The 25418-nt window shown below is 43.0% G+C and overlaps 1 protein-coding gene across 1 annotated transcript in view; it reads right to left on the bottom strand.

The window, feature by feature from the left end:
- Window positions 1-25418, bottom strand: part of crocc2 (ciliary rootlet coiled-coil, rootletin family member 2) — a 271300-nt gene that overhangs the window by 105205 nt on the left and 140677 nt on the right. Inside the window, exons 15-21 of the mRNA XM_080185255.1 lie at window positions 18519-18663; window positions 17385-17531; window positions 11191-11421; window positions 8266-8459; window positions 7481-7608; window positions 5927-6096; window positions 4118-4297 (exon numbers count right to left, since the gene is read on the bottom strand). Of these exons, the coding sequence (XP_080041381.1) occupies window positions 4118-4297; window positions 5927-6096; window positions 7481-7608; window positions 8266-8459; window positions 11191-11421; window positions 17385-17531; window positions 18519-18663 (1195 nt within the window). The remainder of the gene's footprint in view (window positions 1-4117; window positions 4298-5926; window positions 6097-7480; window positions 7609-8265; window positions 8460-11190; window positions 11422-17384; window positions 17532-18518; window positions 18664-25418) is intronic.

The following is a 25418-nucleotide window of genomic DNA, read 5'->3' as shown; positions in this document are numbered from 1 at the left end:
GTAAGATTTGGGAAACTGAAGACAGACAGAGCCCTTGAAGAATACAAAGAAAGCAGGAAAGAATTTAAACAAGGAGTTAGGTGGGCTAAAAGGGGACATGAAATATCTTGGTAAACAGGATTAAGGAAAATCCCAAGGCATTTTGTATGTATATATGGAGCAAGAGGGTAGCTAGGAAAAGGGTAGTTCCACTCAAGGACAAAGGAGGGTATTTATGCATGGAGCCGAGGGAAGTGCGTGACATCTTAATGGACACTTTGCATCGATATTCACAAAGGAGGAGGATCTGGTGGATAATGAGTCTGGAGAGAGGTATGCTGATATGCTGGGGCATGTCAAAATGAAAAAGATGTTGCGTGTTCTGAAAAGTATTAAGGTAGACAAGTCCCCAGGATTTGATAGGAACAATCCCAGAATAATGAGGGAGGCGAGGGAGGAAATTTCTGGGGCCTTGTACGAAATCTTTGTATCCTCATTAGTCACGTGGAGGTCCCAGATGACTGGAGAGTAGCCAATGTTGTTCAGTTGTTTAAGAAGAAATACAGGGATAATCTGGGAAATTATAGGCTAATGAGTCTGACATCAGTGGCAGGGAAATTATTGGAGAAGGTTCTTAGGAACAGAATTTACTCAAGGGAGGGTGTGTATTTGATTGTGTTTTTTTGAGGAAGTAACAAAGATGGTTGATGAGGGCAAGGTGTTGGATGTTGTCAACATGAACTTTAGCCAGGCCTCTAACAAGGTCCCTCACAGCAGGCTAAGACAGAAGCTGAAGTCACATGGGATCCATGGTGAACTGGTGCGATGAATGCAGAACTGGTTTGGGCATAGAAGACAGAGAATGGTGGTGGAAGGGTGTTTTTCTGACTGGAGATCTGTGACCAATGGTGTTCCACAGGGATCAGTGCTGGGACCCCTGCTGTTTGTGACATATAGAAATGATTTGGAACAGGATACAGCTGCTTTGATTAGTAAGTTTGCAGTTGAGACAGAGACTGGGGAAACTGCAGATAGTGAGGAGGATTGCCAAAGGATACAGCAGGATATAGATAGGTTGGAGGCTTTGGCAGAAAAATGGCAGATAATCCAAATGTAAGGTGATGCATTTTGGAAGGTCTAATGCAGGAACGAAACATACAGTAAATGGCAGAACTGTTAAAACAATTAACATATTTAGGGATCAAGGTGTATAGGTTCATAGTTCCCTGAAAGTGGACAAGGTGGTCAAGACAGCATATGACATGCTTGCCTTCATCGATTGGGGCATAGAGTATAAAAATTGGCAAGTTATGTTGCAGCTGTATAGAACTTCAGTTAGCCCATATTTTGGTTATTGTGTACAGTTTTGGTTGCCACACTACCAGAACGATGTGGAGGCTTTGGAGAGGGTACAGAAAAGATTTACCAAGATGTTGCCTGGTTTGGATGGTATTAGTTGTGAGGAGAGATTGGACAAACTTGGTTTGTTTTCACTTGAATGCCAGAGGCTAAGGGGTGACCTGATAGAAGTTTAGAAAATTATGAAAGGCACGGATAGAATAGATAGTTGGGCCTTTTCCCAGGGTAGGAATGTCAATTACTAGGGGACATAAGTTTAAGGTAAAAGGGAGAAAGTTAAAGGAAATGTGAGAGCCAGGTTTTCTATAACAGAGAATGGTAAGTGCGTGGAATGTGCTGCTAGAGGAGGTGGTAGAAGCAGATACAATATTTAAGAGGCATCTTGATAGATACGTGAATAAGCAAGAACAGAGGGATAAAAATTGCAAAGAGGCAAAAGATCTTTAGCTTAGAAAGACGTCACGTATCGACGCAGGCTTGGGGGGGACAAAGGGCTTATTCCTGTGCTGTGCTATACTTGGTTTTGTTCTCTGGTTTTCTCTGACTGCACTCTGGTAATGAGATCTGTCATGTGTCCCTCTTTTCTAATGGATATTTTGTTTAATTTCTGTTCTGCCCATGGAACCTTGGGCTATTGACCTGAGTCTTGCATGAAACTTCTGCGCAGGAACTGTGTATGCATATGAGATAAATGTTTCCTAATTCCTTTTTTTGGACTGCTACACATGTGCTGATATCTTGCTGCTGTTTAACGCCAGCGGGATCTTATGGTTCTGTCAGTGGCACACCCCCATCATGGCTTCCCAACTGTGAGAAGCATGTTCAACAGGAAGCCCCTTTGACAACCATAAGATCCTGCTATCAGCGAGTGAATGCTGCTTCCTGCTGCTGCGAAACACACTGCGGTGAGGGAGGAAAATGCCGCCAACGTTCTTTCATCTGTGCCCCTTAGTGTCATCTCGAAGATGTGGCGTAAACTTACAATGTTCAAAACTCATGGTAAGTTCAAGCCTTAGCTTTACCACTTTTACTCTCTGTTGGTTTAGTTTTCAGACTGAGTAATGCTCTCTATTCTACATGTGTCCTGTGTTTGGACTTATATTATACCGCATATTTCATCCGGTACCCATTCTCTCTCATTTCCAGTCTCTAAACTGTTTCATGTCAGTACTGCTCATCTACTCATTAAACTATCTGCCATCTGTTCACAAGACCAGAGCTCCTACCCTGAGTACTCAACCACTCCATCTTGCATGGTGGTGATGGACAGCAGGAACTCTGACTTATGGACTCTAGCCATGTACCTGGCCAAAGTATACTGACAACGCCCATAAATCTGCACTAATCGTCAGCTGGCTCAGCACTGACCAAAAGTCAAATCTGGAATTTCTAACCTTTGTGGAACTGTACCTGATGGTGCTATTGCAGTGAATACGTTTCTTTCTAATGAATAAATGAAGAAAACACTTTTACAAAATGTATTCCTGAGTGGTTTTCTCATCCACATTAAGTGTTTAATTTAGTGTTGAACAGTTGTTTAAGGTTCATTGCCAAGAGCACAAGAAAATTAACAATTCACACAAGAGCTGGAAGAATGATCACCTGACAGGCGATTAAGTTAAGATGGAATTAAAGTGTTACATTTACAATGGAAACTGCAGACTCAGTTCATAATCATCTCATCTGGGATCAATTAAAGTGCAGTATGGGGCTCGATTAAACAATAACCATTAGCACACATATGGAGCTGCTTTGCTACAGAGATGAATTACTAAACTGCCAGCAAATTAGCAGGTGTGGTTTAAAAGCCAAATTTAGGTGGGATGTTTCACCTATCGGAGAACAAATCTGCTGGAATGCTTCTGTAAATTCAATGCTTGGAAGGTCCCAGCTGAACCCACTATCTTCCTTTCAGTGGCCTAGTGAGGTGGCAGAAGAAAGCTCCCAGGAACCTGCCAAAGTAGATCTGTAACTTTGTATGATTAAATGAATCCTTTCTATAATAGAAAGGATATTATTAAACTAGAAAGAATGCAGGAAAGATGTACTAGGATGCTACCAGGACTTGATGGTTTAAGTTATAAGGAGAAACTGGTTAGACTGGGACTTTTTTCCCTGCATCATAGGAGGTTTAGGGCTGATCTTATAGAGATCTATACAATAATGAGGAGCATAGATAAGGTAGCTAGTCAACATTTTTTCCAAAAGATATGGGAATCTAAAACTAGAGGACATAGGTTTAAAGTGAGAGGGCAGAGATACAAAAGGGTTCAGAGAGGCAATATTTTCACACAGAGGGTGGTGAGTGTCTGGAGCGAGCTGCCAGATGTATTCGTAGAGATGGGTAAATTTTGTCTTTTAAAAAGCATTTAGATAGTCACATGGGTAAGATTGGTATAGAGCGATACGGGCCAAATGTGGGCAATTGGGACTAGCTTAGTGGTAAAAACTGGGATGCATGGACAAATTGGGTCTAAGGACCTGTTTCCATGCTGTAAACCTGTATAACTCTATAAGGAAGAGCAACCAGAGTGAATTCTTCCTAATTCTGCTCATAAAATGTAAGCTTTTCCCCTTTAACGTGTTTGTTATCCTCTAAGTGATGCACACCACATCACTTCAATTCTTAGAGCACCTTGTTTTGGAGCAATATAGTTCTACCACTTTAATTCCATGGGGAGTCCCTAAGCACTGTGTATTACATAACTCTGTTTCATAATCACATGGAGTGTCTTGTAGTTTGCATTTGAACCTTTAAAGAAACCAATTTGTTCTTTACCTGCTGTTTCTGGCTCTCCGCCTGGATCAGACACTCATCCCTCTCTTTTTGTAAACTGAGAATTTCTTCATTTAGCTCCTCTTTCTCTTCCTCGAAGCGGGTGAGTAGGTCATCTCGTTCCTGCTGAAAGCGCTGAACTGTCTCATCCTTCTCTGCAGTCAGCTTAAGCCGTAGGCTCTCCTGTGGGCACACAATGTAGTATGTGCTGGTCAAAAGCCATCAGTTTTCACTGTGTTATATCCCCACCATTACAAACTTACCCAAAGTCAGCCTTTTGATCCAACAAATTTGACAGGAAGCATTTATTCAATCTTTTTCGCTTGATTCGTCTTTTTTCAAATATATTGAACGTGACAATTTCCAGCCCTGCTTCAGGCTGACTGGTGTAAAGGTATGCTGCATGTGAACGGGATATCGATTGTGTTATGTTTCAATGAAGCCCCAGGGTGACCAAACGTCTAGGATTTTCTGGGACCGTCCTGTAACTGAGCCTTTTATCCTGTGTCAGGCTTTCCTAGGGTGTGTTTTGTCCTGAATATCTGATATCTCTGCAGCTCCTGAGCATGCGTTGAGCTTGTGTTTAATCTAGCCAGGGCAGCATCAGAATCAGGACTTCTCATGTTCCTGAGAGACCACCCCCTCACGGGTTCACCAGCAATACCCCACCACGCTCTTATCCTCACAGGTTCACCTGCATCTGCACAGTATAGTGCACCTTATTTGGGTTTGGCCAGAATTAGCCATTCTGCGAAATACATCAATTTTGTGCATTTACTCATCTATTTTTGGAAACAGGGGATCTTTGCAACAAAGCCTTCATTTTTTTCGGGAAAGTAAATGTTTTAAAGGGTTCATGACAAGATAGATTGTATCTGAATTGTGAAAGGAGATTGACGAGTTAGATAGATTCTGTCACAGGGTAGAATAGAAAGTTGGCAAGTGTGAGGTGGTCCACTTTGGTAGGAAGAATGGTAGGAAGGACTATTACTTACGGGGCGAAAAACTGCAGCAGGCGACGGTGCAGAGGGACCTCGGGGTCCTTGTGCATGAGTCGCAAAAACCCAGCTTGCAGGTGCAGCAGGTGGTCAGGAAGGCGAATGGGATGCTGGCCTTCATAGCGAGGGGGATTGAATATAAAAGTAGGGAGGTCTTGCTGCAGCTGTATAGGGCATTGGTGAGGCCGCAGCTGGAGTACTGTGTGCAGTTTTGGGCGCCGCACCTGCGCAAGGATATTTTGGCCCTGGAGGGAGTGCAGAGGAGGTTTACTAGGCTGATACCGGAGTTGAGGGGATTGAGCTATGAGGAGAGGCTGAATAAACTAGGCTTGTACTCATTAGAGTTTAGAAGAATGAGGGGAGATCTCATTGAGACGTATAAGATGATGAATGGGATGGATAGGATAGAGGTGGAGAGACTCTTCCCGCTCAAAAAAGACAGGACTAGGGGGCACAGCCTCAAGATAAAGGGGAGGCGGTTTAGAACGGAGTTGAGGAGGAACTTCTTCACTCAAAGGGTGGTGAATCTCTGGAATTCTCTGCCCGTTGAAGTGGTGGAGGCTGCCTCGCTAAATATTTTTAAGAAGCGGGTTGATGGGTTCTTGATAAGAGAGGGGATTAAGGGTTATGGGGAGAGGGCGGGAAAGTGGAACTGAGCAACAACAGATCAGCCATGATCTTATTGAATGGCGGGGCAGGCTCGAAGGGCTAGATGGCCTACTCCTGCTCCTATTTCTTATTTCTTATGTTCTTAAAGTTGGACATCTCCACGAATACCTCTTCATCAAGTCATTGAGACCTAAACAGTACATACCTTTTCTTTACGGAGGTGTTCAATGTCTTCCTCATGGATCAGTTTTTCATTTTTCAGTGAGATCTGAGCCTCTTGCTCCACCTGATTCAATTTCTGCTGCAACAGTTCTTTACTGTGTTCAATGTTGATTAGCTGCAGGTCCATCTCCTTTCGTGCAACATCAATCTCGACTGAAATGCAAAAAGGAATGGCAATCACCTCTCTGAAACAGCAAAGTTCAGTTATATTCAATTATGCACCAAACCTGGATTCCAGTTAGTTGAGGGTATAGTGAATCTGGGTATAGCATGTTAGGTGACACTTGGCTGAGGATGGAGAATATTTCAGAGCAGTCAGGTAGGTGTCACTGAGCTGAGGGTGCACTGTATATGGGGGCAATAGGATAGGTGTCTCTAGACTGAGGGTGGAGTACATTTGGGGACAGTAGGATAGGTGTCACTGGGCTCAGGGTGCACTGTATTTAGGGATGGTAGGGTAGATGTCACTTGGAAGGAAAGAAAGAGCAACAATTTATTTACATTAATTTTATTCTTATCACTCTTTGGGTTAAGATGTTTCATTGAACTCCCTATTAGATTTATTTGTAATTATTTTATATTTCTGCCGTTAGCTTTTGGACTCCACCAGTGGAACCTGGTTTTTAAAACACTATCGTTATCAAAGACTTCTGTCAGGTCATCCTCCCCCAGCTAAAGAAAAGGTCCCCTGCTTCTTCAGTCTTTGCTGGTGAGTAAATCTTCTCAGTCCTGGTATAATCTTTGTAAATTATTTTTGCATCTTCACCATTTTTATTATATATAGATGAAAACTCTTGCATGAACTTCAAGTCCAGCCTAACCAATATTCCATCCAAGTTTAGCATGACCCTTCTGCTTTTCAAATCTATCGTTCTAGAAATAAAGGGGCAATCTTACAAATTTGTCCCACCCATTGTTTGGTGCTTGAGGTGGAAAGACCACGTGAGAAGGAAAAATTGAGGAACATGCCTTTCTTATGCCAATCTTACCAGACACTTTTTCTGGGTATAAACATGATCGTGCCCAAAATGGGTGAAACATCAATCCTCTTTGTTTTCCCAATTGCTATTTGATTTCTTTAGCAATTGCTTTATGTTTCTTCTTTTTTAAAAAAATCTAACAATCTCCTGTAGAGTAGGGTAAGTGTTAATCAGCTGACCTGATTAGTGTGTTGCTCAGGGTGATAAATTGGTGCCACAATGTTGAGGATGCAGTGTAGTTGGGTGCAATAGAGAGGCATCATTAAGGTGAGTTAGTTTGTCAGCTGCAATGATGTAAGTTGTCCTGAATTGGTATGATGTGCTATTGGGGAAGGAACTAAACATGTACTGGATTTTACCTGGTCCAAAATTGCAGATTAAAAGGGTATAATCATCTCAGTACCTATTATCCATGTCTGAGTGAGCTCATGCATGTGATAATCGACATGCATATGTGCAAACACATTTTAAAACAGATAATTATATAAACACACACATATAAAGCATGTACACATATATACAAAAAAAAGACACTTGTATATTAGAACACACAAGACCTAGAAGTGACTCCTTTGCAAGAAGAATGGTCTGGTTCTCTCCCTCCAGCTTCTCCTTTCGAGTTTGCAGCTGTGAAACTAGTTTCTGGGATTCAAACAGGTTGGTCTCTAAAGCTTCCTTATCTGCCCTGAAACAAAACAAAAATAAAAACTCAGAAAAGCTGCAAATTCACAATGAATAATGGAAAGGACATATTGGAATGTCATCTCAGGCAGGACTTTGGACTAATCTATGGAGGTGGCCTTCCGATCCCATGACCTTTTCCTGGAGCTACGTACTCTTGCCATTGCTAAAACCGTCTATTTCCATCTCTGTGACACTGCCTGACTTCACCCTCTGTCTGAGCTGAGCTACTGTTGTAAACTTCATCCAGGTCTTTGTCACCTCTAGATGTGGATTCTTTCAATGCACCCCTGGCTGGTTGATCATGTTCTCCCTTCTGAAAATTTGAGATTATTCACATTTCTGCACAGTATGTCCATGCTATTGAGCTGGAAGTAACAACTCTTGGCACATTTCTTTGCTGTTACTTCATTTATATTTGTTAATAATGAGGTTCTGGCAAAATAAGCTTGTACTCCATCCACTTTCACTCACTGGACTACTTCTGGAAAGTTGAATTGTATTAACAGAAGAATCTTCTCTCATAAGTCTCACAGTTTAATCAGTCAGGGTGAGCCAAAGTGTTATACTGAGCATCTAACTTCTATGTAACATTTGGCAAGTTTTGCTGGAGATTCATATGAAATGTTTAAATATAGCACGCAGTCTCAGAATCCCCTACCTGAGAGCAGCTACCTCCTCAGAAAGGGCCCTGCTCTCCTTCTCAGCAGCTGTCAGCTGGACCACCAGGTTGGCCTTCTCCTTCATCAGCTCCTCCTTCTCCTTACTGGCTCGGAGTAGTCCTTTGCTCTGAAGTTCCATGTCCCGCTCTGTCTGCACCAGCCGTTCATTCAGAGTCTGCTTCTGCCTGTTTGCCTGCCCGGGGTGGAGTCAAAGTGAAATAAAAATAAGCATCAGGGAGAGCCAGGAAAGGGGCAAAGGGTTGGTCAGCCAGGCTGGGAAAGGACCGGGTTAGCAGTGGGAATGGAATCTGACACTCAAACTATTGAGAGGTCAACCTATCCCACCTTCACAGGCTGTGGATGTGCAGAATTTTCTACTTTTGGTTAAAAGTCCGATGTCCACAGGCTTCTTTATTACTTTAGCAAAAAAGACTGTCTTGTTGATTTGAATTCCTTTTATTCATTCATGAGATGTGGGCATCACCAGATTTATTGCCCATCCCTAACTGCCCTTGAACTGAGTGACTTGCTGGACCATTTCAGAGGGCATTTTAAGAGTCAACCACATTGCTATGGGTCTGGGGTCATATGTAGGCCAGACCACATAAGGACAGCAGATTTCCTTCTCTGAAGGACATTTGTGAACCAGATCGGGACGATGTTTTTGTGTCATTAGACTTTTGTTTCCAGATTTTTACTGAATTCATTTCTCGTGGAGGGATTTGAACATGTTTCTCCAGAGCATTATTTTGTGTCTCTGGATTATTAGTCCAGTGCCAATACCACCATGCCACTGCCTCTCTGATATTTATAATTAATTGCTTTTATGAAGTTGATGGACAACCATGGGTTCAAATGAAAGGTGACAGCATTGAAACATCTGTTTCTCTCACCATGAATGCTTTCAGACCTGAGTATTTCCAAGATTTTCTCTTTTGATGTCATGAGTTGAACTTTTACTCTTTGAATTTCCCCAGCATCTTTAACAATATGAAAGGGACCAAGGTGCTTCATAGAAATCTTATCAAACAAGATAGCTGTACAGAGTGGATGAGGTAAAACTGTTTCCTGCTGTTGGAAGAATTGAAAATGAGAGGGTGCAGATTTAAGGTGATTAGTGAAAGAGGCAATGGAGTCATGAGGAGAAACTTTGTTACACAGAGGGTGGTTACAATCTGGAATGCACTGCCAGAGAGTGTGGTGGAGACGGGTTCAACTGAGCATTCAAGACGAAATTGGATTGAAAGGGAAAAACGTGCAGGGCAATGGGAAGAAAGAAGGAAATGGCACCAGGTGCATTACTTACTCAGAGAACAGACATGATGGGCCAATTGGCCTTCTGTGCTGCAACTATTTTGTGGTTCTATGAAATTTGAGACAAATAAGGAGATATTGGCCAAGTGTTTACTTACCTGACCACAGGGAGCAGCTGAGGTAAAAAGTTTGAGGGAAATCGACAATTCAGGATTCCCAGTTCAGCAGGGTAGGGGCAGTGTAGTTTGGATGCCTTGGAAACAGTACTCAGTGGCCTCATGGTGAGTGGAAATGCAGTCCTCTTGATCAATGAAGGAGTCAGAGTCTTTGCGGTGAGGTAGTGTTCTCAGGGACAAGGTTGATAGAAGTTGGGGGTGCCCAATCATGGACACTCCTCACTCAGGCGTTTGGATCCCATAGGTGTGAAGGCATTTACCTCCTGAATCAACAAACCCCATGCCTTGAGAACCTGTCAAGTTTCCTGGAATTTGGGAAATCTGGCTGTCAGCAGTTAAAGCCAAAAACTTGAATGTTATAATGCTCACAGCCTCAGCTAAAGCCAGGAATGGGTGTGTTTGAGGTTGTTGGGAAGCAGATTTCTCAGACTTTAACCTCCCCATCTGATCCAAAGATGCTGTTAAAAATGTTAAAATTCCCTCCATTTGGACAGCTGAGTAGAGAAAGAGTCTTAAAGGTGGAGAAAGTAGGGAGGAGAGGAAGTTTAGTGATAGAATCCTAAAGCTTTGAACGCAGAAAGCTGAAGGCATGGCTGCCAATGGTGGAGTGATCAAAATTCAAGAATATGCAAGAGGATGAAATTAGATGAGCACAGAGAGCTCAAAGGTATGTAGGATTGTAGGAAGTTTGAGGTAGGGAGGGGAAAAGACTTGGATGGATTTGAAAACATGGATGAAATTTTTGAAATTGAGCCATTGCTGGACTGCAAGACAATGTAAGTCAAAAAGCACAGGGACAATGGGTGTATGAAACTTGGTGCCAGTTAAGATATGAGTTCAACAAAAATGATGCTAAGTGTACATTGGGTGGAAGATAGGAGGTTGGCCAGGACCACATTGTTATCTCTGAATTCCACTATTCCAAAAACATCGAGCAGGATCTGTTGGTCCCCCAAGGATCCATTCTTGGTGGCTGGTTGGGATACTTTTTAGAGAGTTGACACAGACTTGATTGACTGGATGGCCTCTTTCTGCACTGTATGGATTCTATGGTGCCATGGTTCCACCAGCCCCATGACTAAGATATCTGTATTCCTCTAATTCTGGCCCCTTGCGCACTCCCAATTCTAACTGCTCCACCATTTATCATACCTCAGATGCCTAGATCTCAAGCTCTAAAATTTCCTCTTAGCCTCCCTACCTTGCTTTCTTCTTTTAAAACATTCCTCAAAACCGAAACCTGTGGCCAATAGATTTTGGTCATTTGATCTAATATCTCCTCACATGACTCAATGGCACAATTTGAAGCACCTTGGATTGTTTCATTTCTTTAAACGTATTGTACAAATTTTTGTACATTACCAATTTTGTTTTGGCACTGTTCCCATTGAGCATTTCTCTTGCCACTGCACACCGTTAAAACAAAAAATATAAAACAGATGATGTGGATATGTTCATGAGAAATGCCTCCAAATGCGGTTCATGCTCCCATACCTGCCCGAGCTGCTCCTGAAGCTGACCTCGCTCTTGTTGTAATATCAGCAGTTCATGTTCCAGCTGCCCTCGGCTCTGCTCCACAATCTGCAGAGACTGATCTAGTTCATGCTTCTCTGTATCCAACTCCATCTTCTCCTGCTTCACACGGACCAGCACGTCCTGAATGTTAGCCTTTGCCTTTTCAACCTCTTTCTTCTGACCTTGCAGGGCTGATTTGTCATCTTCCATCTAGTAAGGAATGGAAATACCAAATTACATTTACCTTCCAAGTTTTGTTTTTATTCAAGTTTTCAGGCTTGTTTATTCTACTCTGAATTTCAAACTGGCAGCACAGAATATGCAAGAAATGATTTGAAGCCAGACTAATAGGATACAGATCAAACCATTGCATCCGAGCTGTTTGGGCCAGCCCATCCTGCAGTCATTCCCAAACTGAGATCAGAACCATTGGGAATTGAAACAGTTTCTATCAAACTCAGTTCTGGTTCAAACCATTTCAGTCAAAGAAATGAATCAAGTCAAGTTGGAATTGATTTTTCCATTTGACACATATCTAATTCTGCAACAGTAGAATCATAGTATCATAAAAACCCTACAGTGCAGAAGACAGCCATTTAGACCAACGAGCCTGCATTGACAACAAACACATCCAGGCCTTATCTCCCTAACCCCACATATTTACTTTGCTAGACTCCTGACATTAAGAGATAATTTTTAGCATGGCCAATCAACCTAACCCGCACATCTTTGGACTGGGAAGAAACTCGAGGACCCAGAGGAAATCTACGCAGGCTTGTGGAGAACGTGCAAACTCCACACAGTCACCTAAGGCTGGAATTGAACCTGGGTCCCTGGCACTGTAAGGTAGCAGTGCTAACCACTGTGCCACCATGCTATTTAAGTTGTAAAGGTTTATTATATTTTTCTTCTTCCAGTTGCCAATATTTTGGCAGTGCTGGATCAGACAAGGGTGTAAAATTTGTCAGGACTGTGTTTTGTCCATTTCAATATCAAAGCAATTACTTGCTGAAGGAACAAGGTTTCAAACAGCATGAGTGAACTGCTGTCTGGAAAGACAGTTCAACCCACATATTATAAACTCTTTTACCAAGATGCCCTCTCTGTATTGAAAGCTGAGATTTTAATTTATCAATCTCATGCTGGCATTTTGAATGATCCGCAGCATGAGGTTTGTTTCCTTTGGCTGCATGGTGCAGGCCTTTGTCAACAGCCTCTAGATTTGTACATCTTTCCATCAGCTCAGTCACAGAGTTTTGTGCTGTGTACCGATTGCAGGTCGCATGTTGCAGTCCCTGATATGATTTTTCACACTGGGTGTGAAACTGACCCATGTACCACAGATTCACTTGGCTTCTCTGCTTCTGTTCTAATGCTTTTGTTTTCATTTTTTTCGTTTCCTGCTTCACATTCTCTAACCCTTCCTTCAACTTTATATTCTCGGATTTTTTTTCTCGTAGCTGCTCCATGCAGCTGGCTATTACAGAAACCTTATTAAATTTGGAAGTACCCTTCCCTTGGTCTCTATGTGCCCCCTCCCAATATCTTTGCCTCCCAATATCTTTGTCTTGCGGCTCCTGGAGCCGATATGATTTGCTACAGTACCTGACCCACTTGATTCGTTTCTTCTTCAAGTATTTTCTCAGTGTCTCTTCTCATTCTGGGCACTGCCATTCTTCTACCCTTACTTTTTAGGGTTTGATGAAGGGAGGTGACCAGGGTAGGATAGCTCTCGCTAAATTTTCACCTAGGCCCTCCGACTCAATACACTGGAGCTATGTGGAGCACCTTTCAAGGCTGATTTGCAGAGTTTACCCTAGCTTGTTAACTAACCAAGTTCTGCCATTTGTTCATCACACTTAACAGCCACCTTGTTTATGTTCCAATTGCTGTCGGTTGCCTCTACCCCCGTTCACCATTTGAATCCTGGCCATCACGTGGGGCTATTGCCCTCTTAATTCAGGCTCAGGTTGGATGTCCAAGAATTTGTGAGGTTTCTAAGGTTCGATTTTGGACCAAATTTTAGTCACTTTTTATCAAGGATCACCAGGCACACCAATATTATCTGGGAAGACACTTCGACCAGTGTACCATAACTCCTTCACCAAGACGCCTCTTCTTGTGTGATGAAAGTCAACTTGTGATTATATTTAAAGAAACTTTGTCTTTATTACGATGCTTTTGGTACCAAACTTTAACAAAACACCTTCATTCAATGTAAATTTTTGATTCTTAAACAAAACTTCTTTAATTTAAATAAAAACTACTCTAGCACATTTATCTGTGATCCAAATATGACCTTTGAAGTTGAACTGGTCAGGCTCACTCCACCGGGTATGAATTTTGATCTTGGATCTTCACTGACTTCCAAACTTAGGGTCTTTCAAGTGGCAAAATTTGGTCTTGGTTCTTCGTTGATTCTTTGCTGGATGCTTGCTGCATCTCTGCTGCTGACACTGAGTCTTTATTGATGGGATCTCTAGGCTTCCTCTTTGATCCTTCTTTTGGCACCTTTCCAGGAAGTACCCTCGCAGCCAGCCAATGGGTGAAAGTATGAACAATGACAGGAGTATTCCCAGGTGCATAGAGCACATGTCATTCCTTCATATATGGAATGCGGCACCTGTGTCTGGCAAGTACCTGTAACACTGCCCTTACTTACTCAGCGTCAGGAGCCTCAGGCCATAGCTCACAGAACATGTCAGGCTTGCCCGACTTGCTTTGACATGGGTCAGTTCAACTTTGCTTGTCCTAATTCGCATCAGACCTGGCTGCTCTGGCGTTGGCCTCCTTGCCACATGGCATTTTACAATGCCAGGCAAGTGTGTGTTACCATCAGATATGTTTTCCATTCTTTGCACTGAAGCAACACTGAGTACCATAAATTTCTGCCTGTCCCTGATGTCATTAGGGACATCTATAACATTAGAGTTATAGGGATGGGGATATTTGGTGTTAAATACTGGAATATCTACATCTCATCTAGAAGGACATGGACAGCAGATACGTTGGAACTCCACCATGGGTATTCCCCGCCAAGTCACTTACTGTCCTGACTTGGAAATATATTGCTGTTGGCTCAAAATCCTGGAACTTCCCCCACCCGCAAACAGCACTGTGGATACGCCAACACACATAGGACTACAGAGGTTCAAGAAGGGAGCTCACCATCATGTTCTGAAAGGCAACTAGGGATGGGGAGAACGGAGTTGAGGAGGAACTTCTTCACTCAAAGGGTGGTGAATCTCTGGAATTCTCTGCCCATTGAAGTGGTGGAGGCTACCTCGCTAAATATTTTTAAGACACGGGTTGATGGGTTTTTGATAAGAGAGGGGATTAAGGGTTATGGGGAGAGGGTGGGAATGTGGAACTGAGCCACGACAGATCAGCCATGATCTTATTGAATGGCGGGGCAGGCTCGAAGGGCTAGATGGACTACTCCTGCTCCTATTTCTTATGTTCTTATGTAATAAATGCTGGCCCACAGATGAATAAAAAAAATTAAATATCACAAAGGAACCCACTGATTAGGCTTAGATGTTTTTAAAAACATAATAATTTGCCAGGTGGCACTTAGACCATGTTGTGCCATGGTAATCCTTTAAGGTTCACTTCTCGAACGAGGATCAAAGTGAAGGCGAGTGATCCACTAAAGTTAGTCAAGTGTTTCCGAAACAGGGACATGGACCAAGGAGTGAAAGTGCTCTTCCCCCCACACTTCCAATGGCATAATGGACATTGGGGCAATTTTGGCTAAGACTTCAAGGTGGAGAAAATATTAAAATCATGTTGAACTGTCTGTGGCATTTTTAACATGCTTTGCAAGTATGACACATCATTCATCAACCAGTTTCCTCCCACAGTCCAAAGATGTGCAGGCTCGGTTGATTGGCCATGCTAAAATTGCCCCTTAGAATGCTGAGATGCATAGGTTAGAGGGATTAGCGGGTAAATTATGTAGGGATATGGGGGTAGGGCCTGGGTTGGATTGTGATCGGTGCAGACTCAAGGGGCCAAATGGTTTCTTCCTGCACTGTGGGGTTTCTATGATTTTATGATTCTATGATTTGTTGGTGACGTTGGGTTGAGCGTATCAAGAACACAATATTATAGCACAGGAACATGCCCTATGACCGATCAAGATTAAGGTGGTGTTTCTCTCCATATTAGCTACCTAGATAAATCTCACTAACTTCTTCAATATCCTTCTTTTTCAAGCAATATTATTTCCTTGTGAGTGGACTGAATAGTCTCTATTTGGATGAGTGCAGCTCCAATAACACTCAAGAACCTCAACAACATTTCAGGACAAGGCAACCTACTTGACTGGCACTCCATCCACAAACATGCTACCACTGACACACAGTAGCAGATGTTTGTATGGGAATTCACCAGCACTCCTAAGACAGCATTTCCCAAACAAACAACCATTGCACATTTAGAAGGACAATGGTAACAGACACATGGGAATACACCACCTGGAACATCCCCTCCAAGTCACACACCATCCTGACTTGGAAATTTATCACTGTTCCTTCATTGTCGCTGGGTCAGAATCCTGGAACATTCCCGCTAATAGCAATATGGGTGTACCTACATCACATGAATTGCAGAGGTTCAAGAAAGCAGCACACCATCACCTTTTCAATGGAGACTAGGGATAGACAATAAATGCTGGCCTAGCCAGTGATGCCCACATCCCCTAAATGAATTTTAAAAAATCGTTTGTGGGTTGTAGTTTCTGGAGACTTTCTTAGGCTAACCATTCTGAGGGCAAAGAACTTTTCTAACTTCCTGCTCAATTCTTTGTTGTTATCTTAAAATTTTTGATCGTCCGTGTATCAACAATTATCTTACCCCGTGATCTTGCATGGATGTTTTCACCCGACCCCTACCCACCTTTGCACTTCCATTATGTATAAGGATTTCTTTCTGAAGAAGCAGCAGATAATTAAAAAGGAGCCATGAAAGAAAGTAGAACATAAAAATATTAATGGCGAATTTCACAAAGGGCTTTATAATCCAGAAAGCCAGCTGGTTAAGGGGCAGGGTTAGGTTCACTGCTTTAAGTGAGACAGGGCATTGTAACAAGGGGCTGTGGTGATTGTCCCTTTAAGGGTCTTCAGATTGATTAAGGGTCACGTGACCTGGTGAATTAATCAGAGAGCAGGATGGGGGATCATCCTGATAAGCATGGGCCTCTGTACTCAGAGTCACCTCAGGATGCAGAGGCCACTTGCAGAATTGAATTAGAACATAGAACATAGAACACTACAGCACAAACAGGCCCTTCGGCCCACGAGTTGCGCCGATCACATCAACACCTACCAATCTATAGACCTATCTATAACCCCCAATCCCATAAAACCCCATATACTCATCCAGAAGTCTTTTAAAAGACCCCAGCGAGTTCGCCTCCACCACCACTGACGGCAGCCGATTCCATTCACTCACCACCCTCTGAGTGAAAAACTTACCCCTAACATCACTTCTGTACTTTCCTCCCCGCACCTTAAATCTGTGTCCTCTCGTAGCGACCATTTCAACCCGGGGAAATAGCCTCTGAGAATCCACCCTATCTATTCCTCTCAACATTTTATAAACTTCTATCAGGTCGCCTCTCAACCTTCGTCTCTCCAGGGAAAAGAGACCCAGCTCCCTCAACCTAACTTCATAAGGCATGCCTCCCAGTCCAGGCAACATCCTTGTAAATCTCCTCTGTACCCTTTCAATAGCTTCTACGTCTTTCCTATAGTGAGGCGACCAGAACTGCGCACAGTACTCCAAATGAGGCCTGACAAGGGTCTTATAAAGTTGCAGCATTACCTCCCGACTCCTAAACTCAATCCCTCGATTAATGAAGGCCAGTACACCATACGCCTTCTTGACCACCTCTTCCACCTGCGAGGCCGATTTAAGAGTCCTGTGGACCCGGACCCCAAGATCCCAATTGTCTCACAATTGAGAAGATATTCTGACAGCTCCTGAGGCACATCAACCAAGATGAGGAATCAGATGCAATGTATTTCTGGCTTTTATAATGTGATCTATACAATTTACTTTTATACTTCCTCTAATATGCAATCTCATCTGACGCCATACAATCAGAACTAGTGGGCATTAAAGTGACCTCATTCTGAGAAGGTCCTCTGAGATTGCCTCAGGTATCTCACCCGAAGGAGGATGTGGTTTAATTCAACCTTATCCTGAGCTAAGCCTTCATTTAGTGCACTCATCTTGACAAGAGTGTCTCGCAGTACATCTTCTTCAGTCTTCAACTTGCTCAAGGACAACTCCAAGTCAGTAATAGTTAGCTCAGCCTACAAGGTCAAAAAATGGAGAACATTCATGAGAAGAATACATCTACAGGGAGAAGCACAAACAATTTACACAAAATGTTAATCACAGAATAGAATCTCTGCAATGCAGAAGAGGCTGTTTGACCCATCAAGTGTGCATCAACCACAATTTTACCCAGGCCTTATCCCTGTAACCCCATGAATTTACCCCACTAATCCCCTGATACTAAAAGACAATTTACCATGGCCAATCAACCTAACCTGCACATCTTCATCACAAAATGTCATCAAGATCAAATACAACTGTGTACAGCCACAAAAACAGAAGGAGAATTCAACATACATTAGAACCCTATGCTATGTATACCAAGAAGAACAATCTTGAGGAAGAATGATAGTGTTGTTTCTGAACTAAATGTAGAAGGATTTATTATTCAAATGATCCAAAATTTTACTGCACCAAGAGTATGACCAAATTAAAAGGAGTTTATGCAAGTGGGCCAAGTCCAATAAAACAAACAAAATGTCTTGCTAATTTAAACAGGAGTTAATCCAGTGAATGTCAGGGTTTAGAAACCAAAACAATAACACAAATCTCTTGATGAAGTGAAAATAAATTAAGGTATTTCATTCATAATTCCGGTATGCCAGAGATGATGAGCATCTAGTTAGTAATGAATGGCACTATATTATCAGTCAACTTAAAATGGTCTCTCAAGGCCACATTTAAAACTATTTGTTGTCACCATTATTTTCTTTGCCTCTCGGGGTCATTCTTGCAAGGTGGTATAAATCCAGGAGACTGATTCTGAAACTAATGCAGTATCAAAATCCTCAAGTAACCAGGAAACTGTGCTTGAATCTCAGAAAAGTTCCTCATTTTCTTCATGCCCTTTACTTGTTGGATTTTCACACTACGTACCTCATAGCACGCTGAAAGTCTCAGACACCACTCCCTTGCATCTTCTGCCCTAAATTTGTTGGGTTCTCACATTCTGTACCACATACCTTGCTGAGAGCCTCAGCTAAGTCTGCCTTCTCATTCTGCAGCACCTCCTTCTCCAGTGTAGCTTTGTTCAAGGCTTCCTTTACAATGACCAACTCTTTTCTCAAAGCTGAGTTCTTGACTTCCATCAGCTCCAATGCCTTTTGCCTGTAAGAACACAATTATTGACATCCAGATTCCAGTACAGTAAGTCATCAGAGGAGAGGTATCTTATTATCTAATGAAAGCACAAGGTACTGCTGTCTAGCCACGAAGACTTAGCTTGGAAAACTGAAAACAAAGCTCAATTTTGTTGAAGATATGCTGTGGACTGAAGCAGTGATGAACAAATCACACATTGGATTTTTTTAAAATTAATAGTTTAAAACAAAACTTACATTTATGTAGCACATTTTACAATTCCCAAAACATTTTACAGTCAAGTAAATACTTATGAAGTGTCATCATGTGTAATTCAGGAAATATGGCAGCCGAGTTCCCCAAAGCAACAATGCAATAATATGCAGATCAGAATGAGAATTTAATATTCAGCTAAGAGGCCAAATGGAGGCTTGGTTTACATATGAACATTCAGAGCACACCATTACCAGCCCCCTGTCAGCCAAACCCCCATCTCCTCGCCCACACACCCTCCATTTCCAACACACCACACAGGCATTAGGGTGACCCAACCACCCCCCCCCCCCCCCCCCCCCCCCCACCCTTTCCCCTCACAGATACCTCCTTCCCCCTTAGGACCCCCACATACCCCTTTCTCTCTTAGATCCCCCAACACAGCTCCACTTCCCACTCAAACCCCCACTCAGCCCCTTCCCCTTCAGACCACACAATCAGCCTCTCCTCAATGCCTCAATTCAGTCTGCCTTCAGGACAAGCGTCTTGACAATGACAAAAAAAGTGTGTGGTCCCTTGGCCTGATGCTTGGGCCCTGAGCGGGTTCGGCGAAGTAGGTCCAGAGGCTATTTGAACCCCCCACCACCAGATGAAATTGATCTTGGGCCCGATTCTCCCATTCCGACGTGCATACTTTTTGGCACGTTGGGTTGGGAGATGCGGATGTCAGCCATTTTGCGGGTTTCGTGCATGAGTTCCCAATGCATGCTCATCTCCCACATACTGAGTGCAGGCGCAGTCATGACATTGCTGGAAACTGGTGGGAAGACAAGGCAAGTGATTTAATCTATTTTTCATGTAATTTAAATGTCATTATCAGGTCCCAAAATGAATTCTCCGGTCCTGATAGCATCTCCTGACTGCCAGGAGTATTTCATTCCAGTGGGGTTTAGAGTGGCTCCCCATGTTTGGGGAACTATGGGAGATCCCACTGGAGTGAAGCGGGGTGGGGCGGGGGCAGTCAGGGCCCCCCAGGGGGTCAGGCAGTGAGGGGATGGTGTGCATGCGCAGAGGCCTGGAACTGTCAAACTCTGCCGTGAACAAGCCCCACCCCCCAGGCTTTTAATGATGTTCACAGTTGTGACCTCTACAGTGCACAGAGTGTGGCAGATTTGAGTCTGAACTCTCACTGAAAAAACAATCTTGAATTACACCATTTTTCCTGCCAATTCAACACTTGGAATTTTTTTGGGACAATCAGGCCCCTATTCTCTGTCAGAGGACTTCAAAAGTGTCCACTCACACCTGCAGCTTCTAACAAAAGGAAAATCTCTGCTGAAGAGTGGAGTACTGCTGTGATTTAAAATCCTGCCAGGTGACTGGGGTGGGGAAGGGGGAGGTGGCGAGAGAAGCGGGGTGCATGGAGGTTAAAAATTATAGGCAGGAATACATGGTCACATGGCTGTCTGAAATCAGCATGTTGAGAATGATCTTCAGGTATACCATGGAAGATCATCTACTGTGACATACTCATCCCAGGGGAGAGTGGTGAAGTCAACTCTTTGCCCCCAACCTCAGCTCACCCAACCCCCAGGACCTTTGAGGGTTCCTTCCTCTGCAGCCTTGCAAGAGCAGAGGGACAAATGGCAACTGAACCTACCTCCTTGAATCACCTCAGGGCCCAAGACACCAGACCAGAGTGTCAATGCCAGGGAGCAATGCAGAATCAAGGCACATGGCCTGAAGGGAGACAGATTGGGGGAGGATTGAAGGGAGGGGGAGTGAATGTTGAGTGGACGGAGAGTCTGAGGAGGAAGTGGGGGATAACAGTTTAAATTTTTGGGAGGTGGGCGTGCCTGTCTCCGAGTGTGGAGATCGGGGAGCCATTTGAAAATGGTAGCTCAGACTTGGGGCTGGCCGGTGGGTTGCTTAAAATGAGCTCATTAGCATCTTTCAGGTGTTTGAACCCCACCTGATCGACACTGCCCAAGCCCAAGAAACATTCTCATTTTCCAGCTGCCATGGGCACTTAATCCCAAAGAGACTTTGAGAATTTTGCTCTATGTGTTTCCAACAAGTCACCTCTTACAAGCCCAGCCTGTCCAACATTTCCTCATAAGACAACCCATCCATTCCACGTATTAGTCTTATAACCTTTCTCTGAATTACTTCTAATATATTTAAATCATTCCTTAAATAAGGCAACCAATATTATCACACAATACTCCAAATGTGATCTCACTCGTGCCCTGTGCAACTGGAGCTCTGTTGAAGAGTCATCTAGATTCCGTTCCCTCCACAGATGCTGTCGGTCCACTAAGATTTTCCAGCATTTTCTGTTTTTGTTCCAGATTCCAGAATTCATAGTAATTTGTTTTTTATTTTGTTGAAGCATAACTTCCCTACTTTTGCAATCAAATCCCCTCACAATAAATAGCATTCTACTCACTTTCCTAACTACTTGCTGTACCTGCATTGTAGACTTTTGTGATTTTTGCACTTGGACATCCAGACCCTTTGCACCTCAAAACTTTGCAATTTCTCACCATTTAGATAATATATTTCTTTTTTATTCTTCCTGATAAAAAGATAATTACACATTTTCCCTATATTATTTTTTTTTGTCAGATTTTTGCCCAGTTAACTTATCTATGTCCCTTTTTATCCTCCTTATGTCCTCTTTACAATTTACTTTGTGTCCTCAGCAAATTTGGAAATCATCCCTTAAATCTTTTTATCCAGACCATGTATATAAATTCTAAAGAGTTGAGATCCCAGCCCTGATACCTGTGTATACCGCCCATTACATTTGCCTGTCTGAAACACATCATCCAAAAGCTGGACATATGTAACATGCAGTACTTCCCCAGTATTTAAGTGTCAGGCGAGATTATGTAGGGAGGGAGACTGTTATGTGAAACAGCACTTACTTCACTGGATTAGGGAGCAGAGAACAAAAATCAGCCAAAATCCAGCTCCTGGTTACTAATTAGGAAACACTGTGAAATGCAAGCATGACAGGCAAGGACAAGTTTGGGCTTCGATATGCCAAGCCTGACATTTCAGTCATTTCGGTGGCATTGTTGAGATGCCAACAAATGGTAGGGCAGAACTGCTGTCCATCACATTGTTCAAGGGCTGACACCTCTCCCAATAAGAAGTCTCACAACACCAGGTTAAATTCCCAACAGGTTTATTTGGTAGCACAAGCCACAAGCTTTCAGCAGTCACAGGCATTCAGTCTTTGATCTTTGGGCAAGTGTTCTCCAAGGCAGCCCCCATGACACATGACAGTGCAGAATTGCTGAGCAGAAACTGACAGCCAAGTTCTGCACACATGAGGACATGCAGAACTTGTCTGTCAGTTCCTGCTCAGCGATTCTGCATTGTGTGTCTTGGAGTCTTTGTGTGTCTTCGGGCAAGCGCCTTGGAGAGCGCTTGCCCGAAGATCAGAGGCTGAATGCCCGTGACTGCTGAAAGCTTGTGGCTTGTGCTACCAAATAAACCTGTTGGACTTTAACCTGGTGTTGTGAGACTTCTTATTGTGTTTACCCCAGACCAACGCCAGCATCTCCACATCATCCTACCCCAATGCCATAGAATCCTGGAGTTCAGAAGGAAACCATAGTGACATGCTAGGTATTTGTAAGAGCTATCCATTAGTCTCACTCCTCTACTCTTTCCTTGTAATCCTGTATTTTTTTCCTTTTCCTGTCTTTATTCAGTACCATTTGAAAATTACTATTGAATCTGCTTCTGTCATCTTTTCAACTAATACACTTCACATCATAATTACTTGCAATGTACTTCTTTTTCCCCGCATCTCCCTTCTGCTCTTCTCTCTGTTACCTTAAACCTCTGTCCTCTGGTTATTGACCATCCCACTGATGGAAACAAGTTTTTCTATGTCACTCTGTCAAAATCTTTCTTAATTCTGAACACCTCTATTAAATCTCTCCTTAACTTTCTTTGCTTTATGGAGTACAATCTTAGCCTCCTCAGCCTCTCAGGTAACATGAAGTCCCTCAGACCTGATAGCAATGAATAAATCTCCTCTGCATCTTCTCCAGCATCTCCACATCCTTCATAAGGGGTGGTGTCCAAAATTGTACACAATAGTCCGGTTGAAAACGAATTAAAGACTTAGCAGAGTTTCCTCTCTTTTGTACTGTATTACTCTATTAATAAAGCCAAGGTTCACTTTTTTAACAACCTTTTCAACTTGCCCAGCCATCTTAAAAGATGAATTGTATGTTCAATCCCAGGTCTCTTCCTGTACCCTTTTAGAATTCTGCCATTTAGTTCATATTGGTTCAGATTCTTTGATACTGTGTGCATCATTGCTCACTGTGGAAATCATTGAGTTCTTGGCATTTTGTGAATTTTCAGCTGACACTCCTGATCCTGACTGCACCAGTGATCCCTTGGCACAACCATCCATTGAGAAAACCAGGAAAGAGGGTCACTACAGAAAAGATTCCCCTGTAAGAGACATTCATAGTGTGCCTGGGGCAGCGCAACCCAGTCCATCACAAGATTAAACACAGCTGGGTGGAATTTTCTCATCCTGCCTGCCTTGGAAATCATAACGGACAGGGCATGGACCATGTAAAGGTCCGTTGACTTTGAGCAAGATTTTCCAGTCTTGGGGCAAGCGTGGCCAGGAAATCCCACCCCATGTCTGCGTGCATATCAGGACTTCCTCTAAATCCCAATCCACATCAGCAGTTAAATCCAGTACATCACCCCTCCTGATATCTGAAGATCTGATCCACTGAATCTCCTCATTCTTCCTGCCAAAATGCATTGCTTCAAACATCTCTGTATTAAAATTCATCTGCCATGTGTCAATTTCACCAGTCTGTTGATGTTTTCCTGAAGTCTGCTGCAACCCTCTTCAACATTAACTACCTTTCCAAGTTCACTTCATCTCCAAACTTTGAAATTCTGCCCTGTATAACCAAGTTAAAAAAATCAATAGTTTTAATATCAACCTGTTGGACAATGCCACTGTGCATTTTTGTCCAATCTGAAAAGCAACCACTTATCATTACTCTTTGCTTTCTGCCCCTTAGCCAATTTTGTATGCAATTGCATAATCAATTTAATTTGATTTGATTTGATTTATTACTGTCACATGTATTAGCATATAGTGAAAAGTATTGTTTCCTGCGCGCTATACAGACAAAACATATTGTTCACAGAGAAGGAAACAAGAGAGTGCAGAATGCAGTGTTACAGTCATAGCTAGAAAAAGATCAACTTTATGCAAGGTAAGTCCTCTCAAAAGTCTGACAACAGCAGGGAAGAAGCTGTTCTTGAGTCGGTGGGTTCGTGACCTCAGACTTTTGTATCTTTTTCCCGAAGGATGAAGGTAGGGTTCTATGATTCTATGGTGTGGTTCTATGGTGGAAGAGAGAATGTCCAGGGTGCATGGGGTCCTTATTTATACTGGCTGCTTTGCCGAGGCAGCAGGAAATGTAGACAGAGTCAATGGATGGGAGGCTAGTTTGTGTGATGGATTCGGCTACATTCACAACCTTTTGTAGTTCTTTGCAGTCCATTGATGTAGACAGGTGCATGATCTCCTTTACACTTCCTGAAGTCAATGACAATTTCCTTTGTTCTGTTGACATTGAGGGAGAGATTATTGTTGCCGTGCCAGTTCACCAGTTTCTCTATCTCATTCCTGTACTCTGTCTCATCATTGTTTGCAATCCAACCCACTACTATGTTGTCAGCAAACTTAAAAATCGAATTGGAGGGGAATTTGGCTGCACAGTCATAGGCATATAAGGAGTATAGTAGGGAACGGAGAACACAGTCTTGTGGGGCAGTGGTGTTGAAGATGATCATGGAGGAGGTGTTGTTGCCTATCCTTACTGATTGTGGTCTGTGAGTTAGGAAATTCAGGATCCAGTCACAAAGAGAGCTACCGAGGCCCAGGTAACAGAGTTTGGAGATGAGTTTCGTGGGAATAATTGTATTGAAGGCTGAGCTGTAGTCAATAAATAGGAGTCTGACGTAGGTGTTATCTAGGTATTCCAGAGTTGAGTGCAGGGCCAGGGAAATGGCACCTGCTGTAGACCTGTTGCGGCACTAGGCAAGCTGTAGTGGATCCAGGTAGTCCTGGGATCTATTCGTGCCATGATTAATCTTTCAAAGCACTTCATAATGATTGATGTCAGAGCCACCCGGACTACCTGGATCCACTACAGTTTGCCTACCGCTGCAACAGGTCCACAGCAGACGCCATTTCCCTGGCCCTGCACTCAACCCTGGAATACCTAGATAACAAGGATACCTATATTAGACTCCTATTTATGACTACAGCTCACCCGATAGTCATTAAGGCACACTGCTTGGTTTTTCTTAGGTATCGGGATGATGGTCTTCTTCTTGAAGCAGATAGGGACCTCAGATTGTTGTAAAGAGAGGTTGAAGATGTCTGTGAATACCTCCACCAGCTGATCCAAACAGGATCTAACTGCACATCCAGATACCCTATCTGGGCAAGTTGCTTTCCGTGGGTTGACCTTCAAGAAAGCTGCTCTGACATCTGCAATGGT

Source organism: Carcharhinus amblyrhynchos, chromosome 3, assembly GCF_965287045.1.
Source record: "Carcharhinus amblyrhynchos chromosome 3, sCarAmb.v2.hapA, whole genome shotgun sequence".
Lineage (NCBI taxonomy): Eukaryota > Metazoa > Chordata > Chondrichthyes > Carcharhiniformes > Carcharhinidae > Carcharhinus > Carcharhinus amblyrhynchos.
This window is presented reverse-complemented; position numbering and strand designations above follow the sequence as displayed.